The sequence below is a fragment of the Hippopotamus amphibius genome, chromosome 10 (genome assembly GCF_030028045.1).
Source record: "Hippopotamus amphibius kiboko isolate mHipAmp2 chromosome 10, mHipAmp2.hap2, whole genome shotgun sequence".
Taxonomy (NCBI): Eukaryota; Metazoa; Chordata; class Mammalia; order Artiodactyla; family Hippopotamidae; genus Hippopotamus; species Hippopotamus amphibius.
Window position 1 is genome coordinate 62,723,364 of NC_080195.1, and position 17,774 is coordinate 62,741,137.

The 17,774-nt window shown below is 36.3% G+C and overlaps 1 protein-coding gene across 1 annotated transcript in view; it reads left to right on the forward strand.

Annotated features, from left to right (window-relative positions):
- Positions 1-13,453, forward strand: part of IFT57 (intraflagellar transport 57) — a 60,766-nt gene extending 47,313 nt beyond the window's left edge. The window contains exons 7-11 of the mRNA XM_057697948.1: positions 7,808-7,879; positions 8,658-8,789; positions 10,117-10,179; positions 11,978-12,044; positions 13,058-13,453. Of these exons, the coding sequence (XP_057553931.1) occupies positions 7,808-7,879; positions 8,658-8,789; positions 10,117-10,179; positions 11,978-12,044; positions 13,058-13,236 (513 nt within the window). The 3' untranslated portion in view covers positions 13,237-13,453. The remainder of the gene's footprint in view (positions 1-7,807; positions 7,880-8,657; positions 8,790-10,116; positions 10,180-11,977; positions 12,045-13,057) is intronic.
- Positions 13,454-17,774: the final 4,321 nt, after the last annotated feature.

Sequence of the window (17,774 nt, forward strand, 5' to 3'; positions counted from 1 at the left end):
GTTTTCCTCTTGATGCTGTATTGTTTTACCTTTTGCATTGAGATGTGCAGTCCATCTAGCATTTATTCTTGTGTACAGTGTGAGGGTGTGAGGTAGAACTCAGGATTTATTTGGTTTTCATATGTATATGCAATTGAACCAGTTGTTGAAAAGGTTATCCTTTTACCAGTGCTCTGCTTTCTCATAAAAAGAGAACATGTTTGTGTGGGTCTGTATCTGGACATTCTATTCTATTACATTGGTCTGTTTGTTTCAGTGGTATCTTTTAGATTTTATTTTCTATTTATTTGTTGCTGTTATATAAAAATATATTTCTCTGTGTGTGTATAGTTGTTCACATCTCCAGCAAACTTGCTAAATTCACTTATTCTAACCATAGGCCTGTAGATTCTTTTGCACTTTCTGTGTATACAATTATATCATCTGCAAATAACATCAATATTATTTTTCTCTTTACAAGCCTTATCCCTTTTATTTCCTTTATCTTGCTTGAAATAATAATTAAGAACCCTAGTCTATGTTGGATATAAGTGGCTTTAGCAGGGGGAAAGCTTTCAGTATTTCAATTTTACCATTAAGGATAATGTTAGCTTTATGACTTTTATAAATATCATAAGGTAGATTAAGGAATTTTCCTTTTGTTCCTAGTTTGCTGAGTTATTATTATGAATGGATGTTAAATTTTTTCAAGTGTTTTTTTTCTTTTACCTGTTGAGATGACCATTTGATTTATCTCCTCTTTTATTCTCTCCTTATGGTGGATTATAATGGTTGATTTTTGACTATTAAACTAACCTTGCATTTTGGAATGAATGCAACTTAATCACGTTATATTATTATCTTTTTGTACATTACTGGATTCTATTTGTTGGTATTTTGTTGAGGATTTTTATATCTATGTTTACAAAAGATATTGATCTGTAATTTTCTTGTTTTTTAGATGACTTTGTCAGGTTTTACTGTAATGCTATGCAGTTCTTATAAAACAGATTGGCAATTGCTCTTCCTTTTTTTTTCCTGTTCTCTGGTAGAGTTCATATAAGGTTGTTGTTATTTCTTTCTTAAATGTTTGAGAAAATTCACTGAAGAAGCCGTGTAGGTGAGGCTATTTCTTTGTGAGAAAGTTTTTAATTATATATGTTTATCCTAAAATGTTTTAAATATGTTTTTTCATTATACAGTTGATATATACATTCTTGTAAAAATTCAAATATTAAAGTTAAAATTAAAGTCTTCTTTAACCATCACCCCATTAAAATTTTTAGTTATACTTTACTGCATTTCATCAGGGAAATGACATGATATGATATATTGGTCTTTACAAGTTTGGGCTCTACCACTGATTTGCCTATGAGCTTGGGCAGCCTACTTTAAAGTAGCTACATCTCAATACCCTCGTAAAGTTTTTAAGAGAATTGTATGTGATGATGTATGAACAGTGCTTAGCATAGTATCTGACACTTACGAAGCATTCCTTGAATGTTAACATTGGAGTTGTTATTATTAGATTTGAAAAGATCTCAGAATGGATGTGAGGTACATAGGATTTCCTCCCCAGAGTGATCTTGAAAATCCCTAGAGAAAGCAAATTTAGAGTTGAAACAAAGCCCTAGTAAGAAAAAATGGGTTAGGCACCTTTAATGGAGGGAGCCCATAAAAGCCCTTGTAAATATTTTTGTATTCATTAAAATAAAACTGCAGAAACAGAACACTGAATTAAGATTTCATCACTAATTATTCATAGCAGAATTGAGGGAGGAACAGTAAGAAAAGAGGAGAAAAGTGGGATATATGGCAGAAGTAACATTTTGTGATGGAAAGCAGTTCAAGACACATTCAGGACCTTGGGGCCCTGTCCTGCCCGTGGGGGCTGGAGCAAACGGTGCCCTTAGACCTGTGAACTGCCAGAGTCGGCTATGCTCTGGCGTGGACTTTTCCTGAGCCCAGGAGAAAACCATCCCAATACACACGAAGGTGCCTTCCTCAGCTTTTCTATATCAAGAGTCCTTTGGCACTCTGCCTCTCCACACATAAAGAAGCTCACACTTGGGTGAAAAAAAACTGAGAGTTTGACATTTCACAAGTTGTAAATTAGTGTAACTTATACACAGATAAAAATTCCATGTGCCATCCCTAGCTCATGTTTCAGTCTCTCTTTCCCCTGCAGTTTCAGAGAGGTACTTTAAGCATTGAGTTGGAGATCCAGGCAGAGAAATAAAATGTCTCTGGGTATGCAAAGGAGATCGTTCAGGTGTCGTCCTGTTGAAGTGAAACACAGAGGTCCATGTAGTCTTCCAGTCACCTTAACTTCTGCAACAAGGTCTTATACATTTTGATTTTATGGTACACTGTGAATCACCGTCTGTGGAAATGTCATCACAATTCCCCAGTTGCTGAAGAAGAGGGAGATACATAATTTGGTGCTAAAGAATTTGGAGCCAGGAGGGAGGTTATAGTTACAACAATACCTTTGCCATCTACCTCAGAGGTGACAGAATTACACATGAGATTTTGTATGAAAGGATTTTCAAAAATAGAAAGTCTAAAGAAATGATATTCTATATCGTTATTAGTATTCTTATTTCCATAGAGAGAGGAAATGTGCTAGGTTAGGTGGAAAACACAACTTCAATAGCGATGAGAAATGATGCTTAATAGACACACGTAGAGCGCCATGAAATTGGTGACTAGTAAACCTCCAGTGGTCCATGTGGTCTCACTTGATATGTAACAAAAAGAATTCTTGGTTTACCTTAGATACTCTTTGGTATTTCATTTTATCACAAAGAAAAGCAACATATAATATGTGGAAAAAGCACTGGTATGGAGTGCTTTCCACTTTCCAGGCATAAAACTTTGGAAAGGTCGTTTAACCTATCTGATTCTTTTTTGTCCCTATAAATTATGTATATATAGTCAGTTTTTCTGTATCACAAACCACCCCCAAATCACGGTGGTTTACAATAATAATAACACACATTTATTCTCAGTCAAGATACACATCTGCCAAAGTGTGGCTCAGCTGTGGCTCTGCTCCAGCTGTGTTCCATGTTTCATAGTCTCAAACCTAAAGGATACCCCTGTGTGGGGCATGCCTGTTAACCTGGCTGAAAGAAAAGGCAAAAGAGCTGGCGGGTGCCTCTTACAGCTTCTGCACAATCCTGGTGTAGGCCATGTCCACCATCATTCCACTGACCAAAGAGAAGCAAATGGCCAAGGCCAGCATCACTGGAGCAGTGAAGTGCAGTCCTTACACAGCCAGCCAGCAAGTCACGTAACCCTCTTACAGGGAATGATAGCGGTGAAAAAGAAGGGACGAAAATATCTACTTAGTGCTCCAAACCTTTGTGAGTCTCAAGTAAGGAAAGATAGTTAAAAGTGCGTTGTAACCCAATGGATTCTTTCTTATTTAAGAATAGCTATTATTGTTTAATAGTTCCTTTTACTGTTACTTGTTTAGAGGATCAAATCCTTACATATCATTAAAACCTATATTCTCCATTCTTACCACAAACCTTTGTACAGTTTTTAACCATCTCAGTTATAGTTTTTCTAAAAGCTGTATATTCATGTTTTTAAAATGTTACAAGTACAATCATTTATATTCTCTATTGTAACTATATTAAACCCCTTTCAGAAAGGTCTTGGGCACCCAGAAGTTTTTGACATTTTTTTGCCTGATAATTAAAAGTGACAAAATTCTCTTGTAGGAAATATGGAAAATGTTGTTAGGATGAAGAAGAAATTTAAAACGCCAATATCCAAATCCCTGTCTTAATACACGCTAATACACACAAATACTAATTTTTACTAAATTGGACAGCAAATGAATATACTCTTTGGCAATGTTTTTCCACATTATCTATGTTGTTAACGTGCATTTTTTTCTGACTATGAAATATTTTCGAGAACATGAATTTAACATTTCAGTGTGCAATATTAATGTGTTTAATGTGCAATCGTATAGAATTATAAAATCCAATAGTAAAACAAACACTTATGAATCCACTACCCAACTTGAGAACGAGACCGTTACACCATCCTGAAGGTTATCTGTGTGCTGCTCTGCTGCTGCCCCTCCCCACCCATGGGTAACCACCATGCTCTGGTTTGTGTACTGTCCTTAGCTGCTGCTGCCGCGTCTTTTTTTTTTTTTTTCCAGTGGTTTCACATATGTGTGTATCTCCAAAGAGTATATCCTTGAGTTTTGCTTTGAGCTTTATAAAAACGGTATCATACTGCATTATTTTTAGGGATGAAAGGAATATTACAAAATTAGTTGCAATTGTCCTCTACTGTTAGATATTTAGAGAGTCATCTGCTATCTTACACAGAACTTAGACGTTGATCTTTGTGTGTATCCCCAGTTATTCCCTTGGGAATAATTTCTAGAGGTGAAATTGCTGTGTTAAAGGGTAAGAACACTTTTAAGGCTTTTATAAAAATAGCTGTACATCAGGAAATGTGTCCATCTAAAAGATTTTAATAAACATTTGAATTTGCCTGGTGGATAATTATAAATCATTACTAGCTTTCCACTTTATTCATTTTTTAGCTTTCCACTTTAAAAGGCAATAAGAATACACCATACCCCAGTGGCTTATCAAATTAAAAAGTCCAAACTCAAATTCCTCAATATTTCTGACTCCCTGAAATCTATTCTGTTCTTGTCACACTGTGATATTACTGTCCTCTCAGTTCCCCAGACTAGAAACCCTACAGAGGTCTTCCTCTACTTGCCCACCTCCACTTCAGCCACCCTGCACTTGCCCTTAGTAATCGGTGCTGCTAGTCTCTCAGCAGTGTCTCTCGAATCCTCCCCATAGCTTCCATTCTTACAAGCACTGCTCTAATTAACCCCTGCTAATCTGTCAGGTGGACCATGACACAGCCTCTCAACTGGTCTGCTCCCTGTCTTCAGCCTCTTGCCTTTCTAATCAGTCCTTCACTGTGTTACTGTCTCAAAACACAGACTTACCTTTAAAACTGAAACCAAAAATCTTTGATAGCTCTCCATTATCTACAAGATAAAATCCACACTCCTTAATTAAAGCCCTTGATCTAATTTAACCTACCTCTCCAGCTTTGGTTCCTTGGGATTCACCCACCCCACCCCACCCCAAGAACTTTTTGTGTTATATTCTAGCCAGCCTGGGCTGCTTGTTCCCCATACAAGCAGCCCAGGCTGTTTTCCTGTTTTATCTTCTTCTTGTTACTCCCTCAGCCTAAAATACCCTTACTCTCTCCCTCCTTTCCAGTGTGTTGAAATGCTACTCATGCTTCAAGGTTCCACTGAAATGCCAGCTCCTCCATGGAGCTCAACATCAGTGTAAGTTTTCATAGTTATACATAGAGGAGTCAGGCATGTTAGCGTCTCTCAAAATACTTTGAATATCAAAACATGAAAAAAATACATTTTTTACATTTGCTGGATAGAAAATAATGCTAGGTAGAAAAAGCAGAACACAAGCTATTTTAAGCACATCAATTACAATAAATTTTAAAACTATACATATATAAAATATATGCATAGATATATGTATGTGTGTGTTTATACATTTACATATGTATATATACACACAGATACATATACATCTATTGACAGGAGCATAGACCCATGGGAATGCTTGAGCTTGGTGTTTATTAAGTTTCTTAAATTCTTTTTGGAATCAGGCAGGATGAGTACTTCTTTAAAAAATTAATATAATGATGCTTGTTAGGTTTATTATCTTTCATAAAGATGCTTGCTTGGGCTTAAAGAGGTTTCCATTTTGAAGCTCAACATATTAGGTCTAGTTGCAGGCCAGCCAGTTGCTTCTCCTTCCTATTCCAGTGTTGACTGGCTGAGTTGGAGGGGCCTGTTTACTGGCTGCATCTGTCAAGCCATGGTCGTAGATGGTGAGCAGTCCTCTCAACTGTAAAATGAAGGCATTGCTCTAGGGACCCTCAACCCCTGGGGCCACAGACTGGTACCAGTCTGTGGCCTGTTAGGAACAGGGCCACACAGCAGGAGAGTGGCAGGAGAGCCAGTGACGCTGCATCCGTATTTACAGTCGCTTCCCTTCCCCATCTTTCCCCATCGCTCACATGACTGCCTGACCTCCGCCTCCTATCATATCAGCAGTGGCTTCAGATTCCCATAGGACTGCAAACCTTACTGTGAACTGCACCTGCGAGGGATCTAGGCTGCACACTCTTTGTGAGAATCTAATGCCTGATGATCTGAGGTGGAGCTGAGGCGGTGATGCTAGCACTGGGGAGGGCTGCAAATACAGATCATCATCGGCAAAGAGGTTTGACAGCACAGAGACCATAACAAATCAGTTGCTTGCAGACTCATATCAAAACCCTATCAGTAAGTGGCAAGTGAAAACAAGCTCAGGTCTCTCACTGATTCTGCACTGTGGTGAGTTGTATAATTATTTCATTATATATTACAATGTAATAATAATAACAAATAAAGTGCACAATAAATGTAATGCACTTGAATCATCCCAAAACCATGCCCCTCCCCACCCTGGTCCGTGAAAAAAATTGTCTTCCATGAAGCCAGTCCCTTGTGCCAAGAAGGCTGGGGACCACTGCTCTTGATGACTGTTAGATGGATGAGTAGATGATCTTCAAGGTCCTTTCCACATTCTGTATTCTGAGATACTTTCCACTCATGAGACAGAAAAATGCTTAAGGACAAAGGAAAGTGCTGTTTGTTCTCTGCTCTAGCACCTTCACTGGTGTCAAGCAGCCGATTCCTCCTTTTATCAACTCTGAACTGCCAAAAGGTACTGCGTGGGAATTAGTGCATTTGGCTCCTGATCCAGGTGCACCACCACCTCTGTGGCTTTGGGTGTGCACTTTTCTGTGGCTGGGCCTTTGTGAAATGATGAAGGTCAGGCTAGATGCTCTTGGAGGTTCTTTGCAGCTGTAATGTAATTCTGTAATTGGTATGTGTGAAGTACCCAAGGATTTTTTTACCCTACAGTCACTGGCCCGTATTTCAAAGTTAAGAAGTCAGTAGAATGGGACTATTCACAAAATAGTTTTTGCTTCACAAAATAGTGTAAATAGCACAGTGGAGTATCATGACATACAAGCAGATACGTGTGATCAAGGGATGTCCTGGCTCCATCACTTACTTCAACTCACCTTAATATTTCTTCACTTCTGATGAGTATTTCTCAAGTCTTAAAATTGTTATCTTTAGTAACATAAACCAAAACATTTTAAGGATCTCTTGTAGGAAATTAAAATGTTGGTGGAGAGATTTCAAATATGCACACAAATTCAGATTAGTCTCGCAGTAGTACATCTCAAATATATGAACTCTGATAATCATTATAGACTTCCTTTCTTAAGAAAGAGATTCCAAAGTCTGAAGAAGTGTCCCATTTTAATTTCAAGGGACAAACTAATATTCGATGTATGATACTTGATTCCAGAGTTGCTTCTGGCAAACATAATTGTTACTGTTTAAACAGGTATTTCTTTTCTAGTAATTAGAATTTTTTTTTTCATTTTGATGGGTAGTGATAAATATTAACCACCAGCAGTGCAGGGATAATTTATATTCAAATTGTCAGATATCACTCTGTGAACACATAAAATAATTTACATTTATTTAGAACCTTTTATCCTAAAGTGCTCTACACATATTTCTTTATAATCTGATTGCAAGCTATATATAGGACTCTCCCACCTGAAATAGGGCAGCAACCAAAGTAATTAAAATAAAGGATACAACTTCAAAAAAGTAGAGGAAAGGAGGAAGTGTAGTATTTTTACTTGTTCCTATATGCTCTTATGCCCATAGGACTGGAGAATCCATGTTGACCAAATGCACCAGCACAAAAGTGGAATTGAATCTGCTCTAAAGGAGACCAAGGTATGTGAATTCCTTCAGATGAGTACATGAGTACATTAAGGGAGAACATGAAAGAAAAAAAAGACTCAGTCCTTGCCCTGAGGAGTTCACTGATTGAATGTACCATATTATATTTCAACAGCACTAACACTTAAACCAGCTAAAGAAAGGTAACTACATAAAAGCAATATAATATGTATCTAGTATATTACATACTTCAGATATATATATAGGTATAGTAGAATCATTTCATCATTCTTTCCTCTCTGAATCTCAAGGGATAACAGAGCACCAGGCCAGCAATGCCTAGAACCCACAGTTTCCCAGGCTTGCTGCCCTGACAGAAATAGGGACTTTTGGAGAATACCACAAAGAAGCAAAGCTGGAATAAGAAGTTATGAGTCCCAGACTAGAGCTCTAAGTTTAATGATCTACTTCCAACTGGAATAGTCAAGTCATCTTTGAATAGTGCTATGAGAAAATCATGTTACTCCCTTACCTACTTCAGTTGTGAACTTTATATAAAGCACATTCCACTCACATACATTTTAGATTTGCATAAGGACAAAGAAATTGACTAACACTACCAGGTGCTTTTTTATTTTAACATTCTGCAACGTGTGACTAAAATAATTCTCATTACAGACTTTTTTGTTCCTGAAAATTTCAGACTGTCTTCTTTTTCATTTGTGGTTGAGAATTTGTGGGATGAATTGAGGGAGGTTTAACCCATTTAAAATTACTTTTGAAAAATGTAGTTGTGAATTCTCTGTCTACTAAAATTTCATGAAATTTCTAGGGATTTTTGGACAAACTTCATAGTGAAATTAGTAGGACTCTGGAAAAGATTGGCAGCCGAGAAAAGTACATCAACAATCAGCTTGAGCACTTGGTTCAGGAATATCGTGCAGCTCAGGCCCAGCTGAGTGAAGTAAGTAAAGAATAATGTCCAGGTTCATTCCAATTAATGACCCTAATCCCTAACCTGGATACAGCACTTTTCATCTGAGAATCATGAAATACTTTTCACAAACAGCAGCACATTGATTCTCTCCCTGCTTTAGGAAGCAAGTAGAGCTTGTCATCTCCATTTTACATGTGGTAGAAATTACCTCCTAGAAGTCTTTAAATGCATTTCTTCATTTGATTTAAGTAATCTTGCTGAGGAACATGGCTTAGAACAGGAACAGAGTGTCAGGACTCCTGGTTTTGTTTCGAAGTCTGCTGTTAATTTGCTGTCTGAGTAGGAGGACGTAGAATAGTATGCATTTACATGTGTCAGGGAGAAAAGACATCCTCGCTATAATAGCTTGCAACCACATAATAAGGAATATGAAAGCAAGACACGTTCAAAGACAAGCAGTTTAATTAATTAAATGAGCAAATTTTTTAATCCTTCCAAAGTTTTAGAAATTCAACCAAAAATAAAGAAAAACCTTCAGCCTTAGAAAGCAGCAGGTTCGTTCCAGCAGTGGGGATCTAAAGGCTTCCTTTGGGGTTTATGCCCCCTCTTTCCTGATGCTGAGGAAGACTACTAAGAGTGCTTGCAAATGTCAGTTGAAGGCGTGTTTTTTTTCTTTCAGCAGACAAGGTTAGAAGGGGAAAAATGGAAATAAACTTGAGATACTTCTGTACTTTCAGAAGTTCTCAAAGACCAAGCAGAAAGTAAGCTTCACTGTTTTATTATTTGTTTAATTAATCATTCACACATATATACATCTATTCGCAAATATTTTTACTTTTAAAATGCTGTAAAAAGTCTTAGGTTAAAGCCACCCTGTATCTCTCCAAACATTGATAGTAAATAATTGATTGTTAAATTAGTTCCCAAGAACATATTCCATATTGTCCTACTGTTTGTTACTCCTTACTGATTCTGATGCTCTGTTATGATTGATTTTTTAGAACGCGTTTCCTCTGCATAGCATGCAGATTAGATCGACCAAGAGCCATTGTCTAAACTGTTTAGGAATGGCTGAGAACAGTTTTCACTGTGAACCATGCCCCTGTGAGTTACACAATCAGTATATGAAGGTTAAGGTAGTTCATCATTGTATAGTGCTTTCGTTAAACACACGGTGCCTGTTAGGGACATAAAATAGCTATGGTTAAAATGTCACTTTTCACAAATGTGTTCACAAACAAGGAGGGGGGTTGTAATTAAATGGTATGCAGAAGTTACAAACACAAAGAGGCCATATTTAAGTAATCTGCTTCTGTTTTGAATCTGCCACTAAACAAAATATTTTCTCCCTTAGGCGAGAGAGCGTTACCAGCAGGGAAACGGCGGCGTAACTGAAAGGACCAGACTCCTGTCTGAGGTACATACAGTGTGCTCTTGCAGAATTCTCACCTGTCAGCAGGGCCCTGCTGTTCAGAGCCATGGATGGTTTAATCTGCTACAGCCGTGGGTTGTTTACTTTAGTAATTGCTTCCTGTAGCTCAAAATCCTTTTCTTTAGGAGAAAATCCCTAAATTTTCTTATCAATGAATCAATTACATATTTATATACTACTTGTTTCCACAAAATGCCTGAACTTGCTTTACTAAATGTAACATAAAACCTGCTGATAATATTAGCACATTTATAATTTTCCTTAATCTTTTTTGAAACATACTAATTAAAATACAGAAGAGTAGGTAAAGCATTGACTTAAATGTCTTATAATAAATTTTAACGTTAGTCTTGAAGATATAAGATTTGTTTTCAGTGACCGTTGTTGATAACTTGTGTGTGATCCTGAGTATTTCTCTGTCCACAAATTGGGAGTAGCTTGTAACCCTTTCCCTTCTAAAAACGTATGGAATATTTACATATACTGTTGTATTTATTTTAATCATCTTGCAAAAGATGTAAGACCTAATATATAACATATTAATTATATTAGTAATACATATATGTTATATATTGGGTCCTACCTATATATATTTATATATGTATATTAATAATATATACTCCCATTTTTCACTGAAGAGCTGAGAGGAAAAAAACTTACAGCAAGGTCAGTAGCCAATATGGGACTAAAGTCTAAGATTATCTTTGAATACAATCAAATATAGTTGTTACAAACTTTTCTGTATAGTAGAATTAAGCTGCTTTTATGGAGATTATTTGAGAAGTAAATAGTTATTTTAAAATACTAAAAATATAACTTTAGAATTATTTAGACTCTAACCCATTTAGACTCTAACCCTGTGGTGCTTCTAGACAAATAAAACATTATACAGAAGTAAAATGCTCACTGATGTTAGGTAAATTAACACTTGAAGGGAATCCAGGGAACCATTTAGTTCTTTTGGAGTATATAGTTATCCCCAGTTGTAACATTTCAGGTGCCTGAAAAAAATTAATTTGCTTTACTTGGATGAGCACTTTATTCCCAAGGAAGTTTTTACTCACCAGTATGATAAAAATAAAGCCCACTAAGTTACAATAATTATGGTTTAGTTCTAGATCATATCAAAATTTTCTTAAAGATGATATTTTCTACCTATATCATTGCTAGTTTGGAATCTGTAGAGGCTATAATAGTATAATTTGGAGTATGATATAGAGCACAGATAAGAGCCGATATAACAGCACAGTATGCTTCCTGGAGTTCATGGTTTGGATAAAGCAGTCAGGATATTTTTATATATAGCCATATGGTATAAACGTTATTTTTAGTGTCCTGTAGAAGAAAAGGTGGCATATTCTCTTATAAAACTATAATATTATGAAAGATACATAGTAAACCTTGAGAAATTTAAAATCCTTTTAGGATGCTTACGCTATTTTAATTAATAACTGATCATTAGAGACTGGCATGGTAGATGCTACGAGACAACTGCAAAGCTTGAGTGCCTGATGCCTAAACAACAACTTAGATCATTTTTATTCTATCGTGTTACAACCTGAGACAGTTAATAAAGAAATAATTTGGTGAAGTTTAACAATAGGAGCACTCTCAGAAGATAAAAAGCTTTGCATATCTGCATACTTTATCTTATTATTCAAATTATGTCCAGAATACTGCTAATATCTTTGTATCCCTTTATGTATGTATTATATTTTTAATACATCATACAAAAATTTGGAAAGTTTATTAAAGTCCAGAAAACTTTTGTTTTCAATGAAAGGTTACAGAAGAGCTAGAAAAAGTAAAACAGGAAATGGAAGAAAAAGGCAGCAGTATGACTGATGGTGGTAAGTACACACTCATTTTAAGAAGACAATGAGCAGAAGAAAAATATATCTTTAAGAAATCTATTTTCAGAAAAGGTATTAATAAATAGCATGTCTGCTGCTTAAAATGAATTTGTTTGAGGGAGAGATGCATGGTGCAAAAATGAAGTCTGATAGTCAGTATACTGTTTTCCTTACAAATGAGCTGCTGAGAAGAGTCAATCTTTTTTTTACTATCGTGTAGGATTTTTTTAAAAATTCAAACTATTAATTCAGAAAGAGTAGGAAATATTTAAATATGCACTCTGTTATGCCAGTTTAAAAAAACAATATTTTGTTCTGTTTTCATCAAATGAGCTTTATTATTCCATTTTATATACAAAAAAAGCACTAAGTATATGCCCAGATGGCACAAAGATGGTGATGTGATGACCTTTCTTTCCCCCTCTTCCACAGTAGACCAGACTGGGCAAGGGTCACGTAGGGGAGAATTAATAATCCTGCCGTAATCATCCTCTGCTGTGAACTAGTTACTTTGACGTGGCCCAGTGGTGATTGCCTAAGCCCCTTCAATGCTCTAGAAAGATTTTCTAGAGTTCTAGTGGTATATACTGAGTGATCTTTCAAAAGGTGATGTATAGGGGTTCGCAGTGTGTTTGAATGAGCTCATTAGCTATGTCTCAAAGGTAATTCTTCCTTCTCTTTTTCTCCCATTATATCCCCATTTCCTTTAGACAAAAATACTACCCCCTTAAAAAATATTGAAGACATCCTTAAACACCCTTTTAGCAGCTCTTCCTCTAGAAAAGAAAGGAAGTTCAGCCTCAGTACGTCAAATGCTACATCATTTCCCAGCCTAGAAATCTCAGGTGTTTAAAATGCCACAGCAAAACCGTGTGAATGTCAGTAAATTGTTAGCTGTGTTTTTAACCCTATTTTTGGCTTAACACAAAGTGAGGAAAATGTCATACCATTCCATAATACACGGATACTCCAAATGAACATTTTTATTCCATGTTATTTTCATTCTGCAGCTCCTTTGGTGAAGATTAAACAGAGCTTAACGAAGCTGAAACAAGAAACCATTCAGATGGACATTAGAATCGGTGTTGTGGAGCACACGTTACTCCAGTCAAAGCTGAAGGAGAAGTCCAACATGACCAGGGACATGCACGCCACAGTCATTCCAGAATCTGCAATAGGCTCTTATTAAAACATATCGTTTTTCATGCTTCTGATTAGCTGGTTTTTTGTATCAAATCATATTTCATGTTGCACAGATTTCAAAACAGTTATTCCTTTTAAAGCATGTCGAATGGGTATTTTTTACATATATACAACACATATTGTATCATGATGATTAGGGATGGTCTAAGCCTTTAAATTGAATATAATATTTAATAAAGTAATTAAAAATTCTCATTTTCAAAGAAGCTTTCACTAATCATTATATATGTTGAAGCCCCCACCTGGTGGCTCATTGTTCTTATGGTTCCTTGCATCTGAGGGAGAGGTACATGTGCAAAGTGTATAGGACCCATGCTTTCTGCAGGGGCTGCTGCTGCTGTCAGCACATGGGCCTTTGATGCAAGCCTGACCCCTTCCGTTTGATCCACACACAGGGATCACAAGTGCTTCTGCATCCAGAGGCAGCCAATGATGGCTGGGGATTTTTACTTTTTATTTTTTTCTTTTAATTTTATTTATTTATTTGGCTGAGTCGGATCTTTATTTGTGGCATGCGGAATCTTTGTTGCGGCACCGCAGGATCTTTCATTGCAGCACGCTGGCTCTTCACTGTGGCGTGCAGGCTCTAGAGCAGGCAGGCTTAGTTGCCCCACAGCATGTGGGATCTTAGTTCCCTGACCAGGTCTCGAACCCACATCCCCTGCATTGGAAGGCAGATTCTTAACCACTGGACCACCAGGGAAGTCCCTGGGGATTCTCTCCAAGAATCCAAACTATCCTTGCCTCAGCTTTATGGTTACCTAAAATTTTAAAAAGAAAGCATAAGAAGAATTTTCAGTAGCTTTATTAACATTTGAAGTTTATTATTTATCATGAGCATTTCATGGCTAAACTGATTTTATCTCTTCTATGATCTAAGGCTACCTAATAAATATTTCAGTCATATTTGACTCTGCTCCTATAGTGATGAAAAGGTATGTACATTTCTCAGTTCTACTTTTTTCTATGGTATCAGCTATACTAAATAACCATTTTGTAGTGGAAGGAGAGACAGCAAGTCATGTCAAATCAGCCTCCTGGTACTGGTGATCTTTCCTTACACGTCTTACTGAGCAACTTTCTAGTCCGGGATTTCTAAATTGGTGACATGAGCAATATTAGAGTGACCAGACTTGGGACTGGGGGAAACTGATGAGTTGTGCTCAAACCAGAAGATAGCCCACATTTATTTTTTGAAAAGCAGGGGGCAAAAAGCTCTAGTGATAAATTTTGATAAGAATACATATATATTCAACAAAAATAATAAAATCCCTTCCTCATTTTTTATCCTAATGTTTTATCCCCACCTCAGTTTCTTTTTTTAGCCTTTACTTTCTAGATATATACCCTCACACACACAAATCTTTTTCTTTTCTTCATACTCTCTGTAGTTTAAGATTGAATTTAGATAAAAGAAAATCAGTATAAATAAACTATTACTCAAGAGGGTGGCAATTGATACAATGGCAAAGTCTGTTTATTTAATTTGGGATAAATAGGCAGTTTGAAAAAGTCCAAAATTTTTCCCTTCCTTTATGGTCATTGGGAGGGGTGGAATAGAGAGTGGACCCACAAACAGTGATTCCCCTGGGACTTATTTGCATAGGTATTGTCATGGCTGAGCAGTTTTGTGATGAATTCATTCAATGCAGAGAACCCTTCTAGGTAAATCAGAGTGCTCCATAAAATGCACTTTTCCTTGGAAGCAAAGTACACTCTTCATTTCATGCAAATGCAATAATCTAAGAACTCTTCCAGTAACTAGTGTAAGCAACCTATTTTTACTTCCTTTGAAATAACCCAGGTTACTCAAGTTGGGTTGGGTGGCCCTCCTCTCTGTTCCCATAGAGCACTGTGAATGACTCTAAAACAGAACTTATTGTACTATATTGCAATTATTTTTTCCTTAACCATCTCGAATACATTGAGCTGCTTGAGGATAAGGAGAAAGTCTTTTTCATTTCCATATTTCACTTCACATAGGGTGAGAGTTAGTTAAATGAATGGGTAGATGACTGGTATTATGCAGTTCCAGAATATCTCGTAGTTCCTATTCTACAGCAGGTGAATTTAATGTCTTCAAGTCTGTGATATTTGACACAGTTTCAAGATAGTGATTATAAATGATGTGTCCAGGATTGGAATTGGCAGCATCAGTATGAACTCATGGATTTTTCATATATATAGATTAATATTGATAGAAAATATAAATATTTATAGATGTAGAAATGCATATACACGTATACATGTATTTACTAGTTCTCCTCTAAGAGAGTCTAGGAGCAGTGACAGCCCAGTAACAATGAAAATACCTAATGCTCAGATCTTGGTTTCTAAATTTCTACTTAAAACAACCAAACACACACACCCAGACTTCTTAGAAAAACGACTGATTCCTGGGGCTGGGGCAGGGAAAGCACAAGATAAGCCTGGAATACCTTGCACTGCCAGGTAGTAAGGATGTGCTCAAAGAATGATGGGGATATGGCTAAAGGACACAGATTGAGGGGTGTCCCACCAGCCAATCTGGAACAATTGTGTCAAAACAAATAATTATAGTAATGAATTATAACCCACAGAATGAAACAAGAAACCACAAGTCCATACAGATAGAGATAAATGAACCAATAGCAGAAGAGAAGTTTCTTCCCTCAATAGAATGGCAGCTAAAGCAAAGGGAATACTGAGTTTAGAAATCACCATCTGGCAACTACCATGCAGACATATCTCAGACATACTGCAGGTTCAATTCCAGGCCACCACAATAAAGCGAATATTGCAATAAAGTAAGTAACATGAATTTTTTATTTTCTCAGTGCATATAAAAGTTATGTTTACAATATACTGTAGTCTATTAACTATGCAATAACATTGTCTTTAAAAAACAATGTACATATTTTAATTACAAAATATTGATAAAAAATTCTAACCATCATCTGAGGTTTAGCAAGTCATAGCAGTAACATCAAAGATCACCAAACATATAATATAATAATAATAATAATGAAAGTTTGAAATATTGCAAGAATTACCAAAATGGGACATAGAGAATGAAATGAGCAAAATGTTGTTAGAAAAAGGGCACCAATATTTTCTGATAATTTGAGCTTGCCTCAATCTACCTCTTTATTTATGTTGACAGATGCTAAATCTAGTGGGTGAAAGTTTAATGAAAAACTGAATATTTACATAATCTCAAAGCCCGTAGGATATCATACAAAGTGAAAAATTGTAACTTTAGTGAAACCTGGCAGATAGCATTTTAAGTGATTAAAAGTTAACCTTACTTGTGTATGGTTTCCTTTGCTGTGAAAAAGCTTTTAAGTTTCATTAGGTCCCATTTGTTTATTTTTGTTTTTATTTCCATTCTTCTGGGAGGTGGCTCAAAAAGGGTCTTGCTATGGTTTATGTCATAGAGTGTTCTGCCTATGCTTTCCTCTAAGAGTTTTATAGTGTCCGGTCTTACAACCCTCAGAATGAGACAAAATATTTGTAAATGAAGCAACTGACAAAGGATTAATCTCAGAAATACACAAGCAGCTCATGCAGCTCAATATCAAAAAAACTAACAACCCAATCCAAAAATGAGCAGAAGACCTAAATAGACATTTCTCCAAGGAAAACATATAGATGGCCAACAAACATATGAAAAGATGCTCAACATCACTAATCATTCGAGAAATGCAAATCAAAACCACAATGAGATATCACCTCACACCAGTCAGAATGGCCATCATCAAAAAATCTAGAAATAATAAATGCTGGAGAGGGTGCGGAGAAAAGGGAAGCCTCCTGCGCTGTTGGTGGGAATGTAAATTAATACAGCCACTGTGGACAACAGTATGAAGGTTCCTTAAAAAACTGAAAATAGAACTACTATATGACCCAGCAATCCCTCTACTGGGCATATACCTAGAGAAAACCATAATTCAAAAGAGCCTCTGGACAGTTACACATAAAAGAATGAAACTAGAACACTACCTAACACCATACAAAAAAACTCAAAATGGATTAAAGACCTAAATGTAAGACCGGACACTATAAAACTCTTAGAGGAAAACATAGGCAGAACACTCTTATCACATAAACCATAGCAAGATCCTTTTTGACCCACCTCCCAGAATAATGGAAATAAAAACAAAAATAAACAAATGGGACCTAATGAAACAAAAGCTTTTGCACAGCAAAGGAAACCATAAACAAGCAAAAAAGACAACCCTCAGGATGGGAGAAAATATTTGTAAACTAAGCAACTGACAAAGGATTAATCTCGAAAATACACAAGCAGCTCATGCAGCTCAATATCAAAAAAAAAACTCAATCCAAAAATAGGCAGAAGCCCTAAATAGACATTTCTCCAAGGAAGACATGCAGATGGTCAACAAGCACATGAAAAGATGCTCAATATCACTAATCATTAGAGAAATGCAAATCAAAACCAAAATGAGGTATCACCTCACACCAGTCAGAGTGGCAATCATCAAAAAATCTAGAAACAATAAATGCTGGAGAGGGTATGGAGAA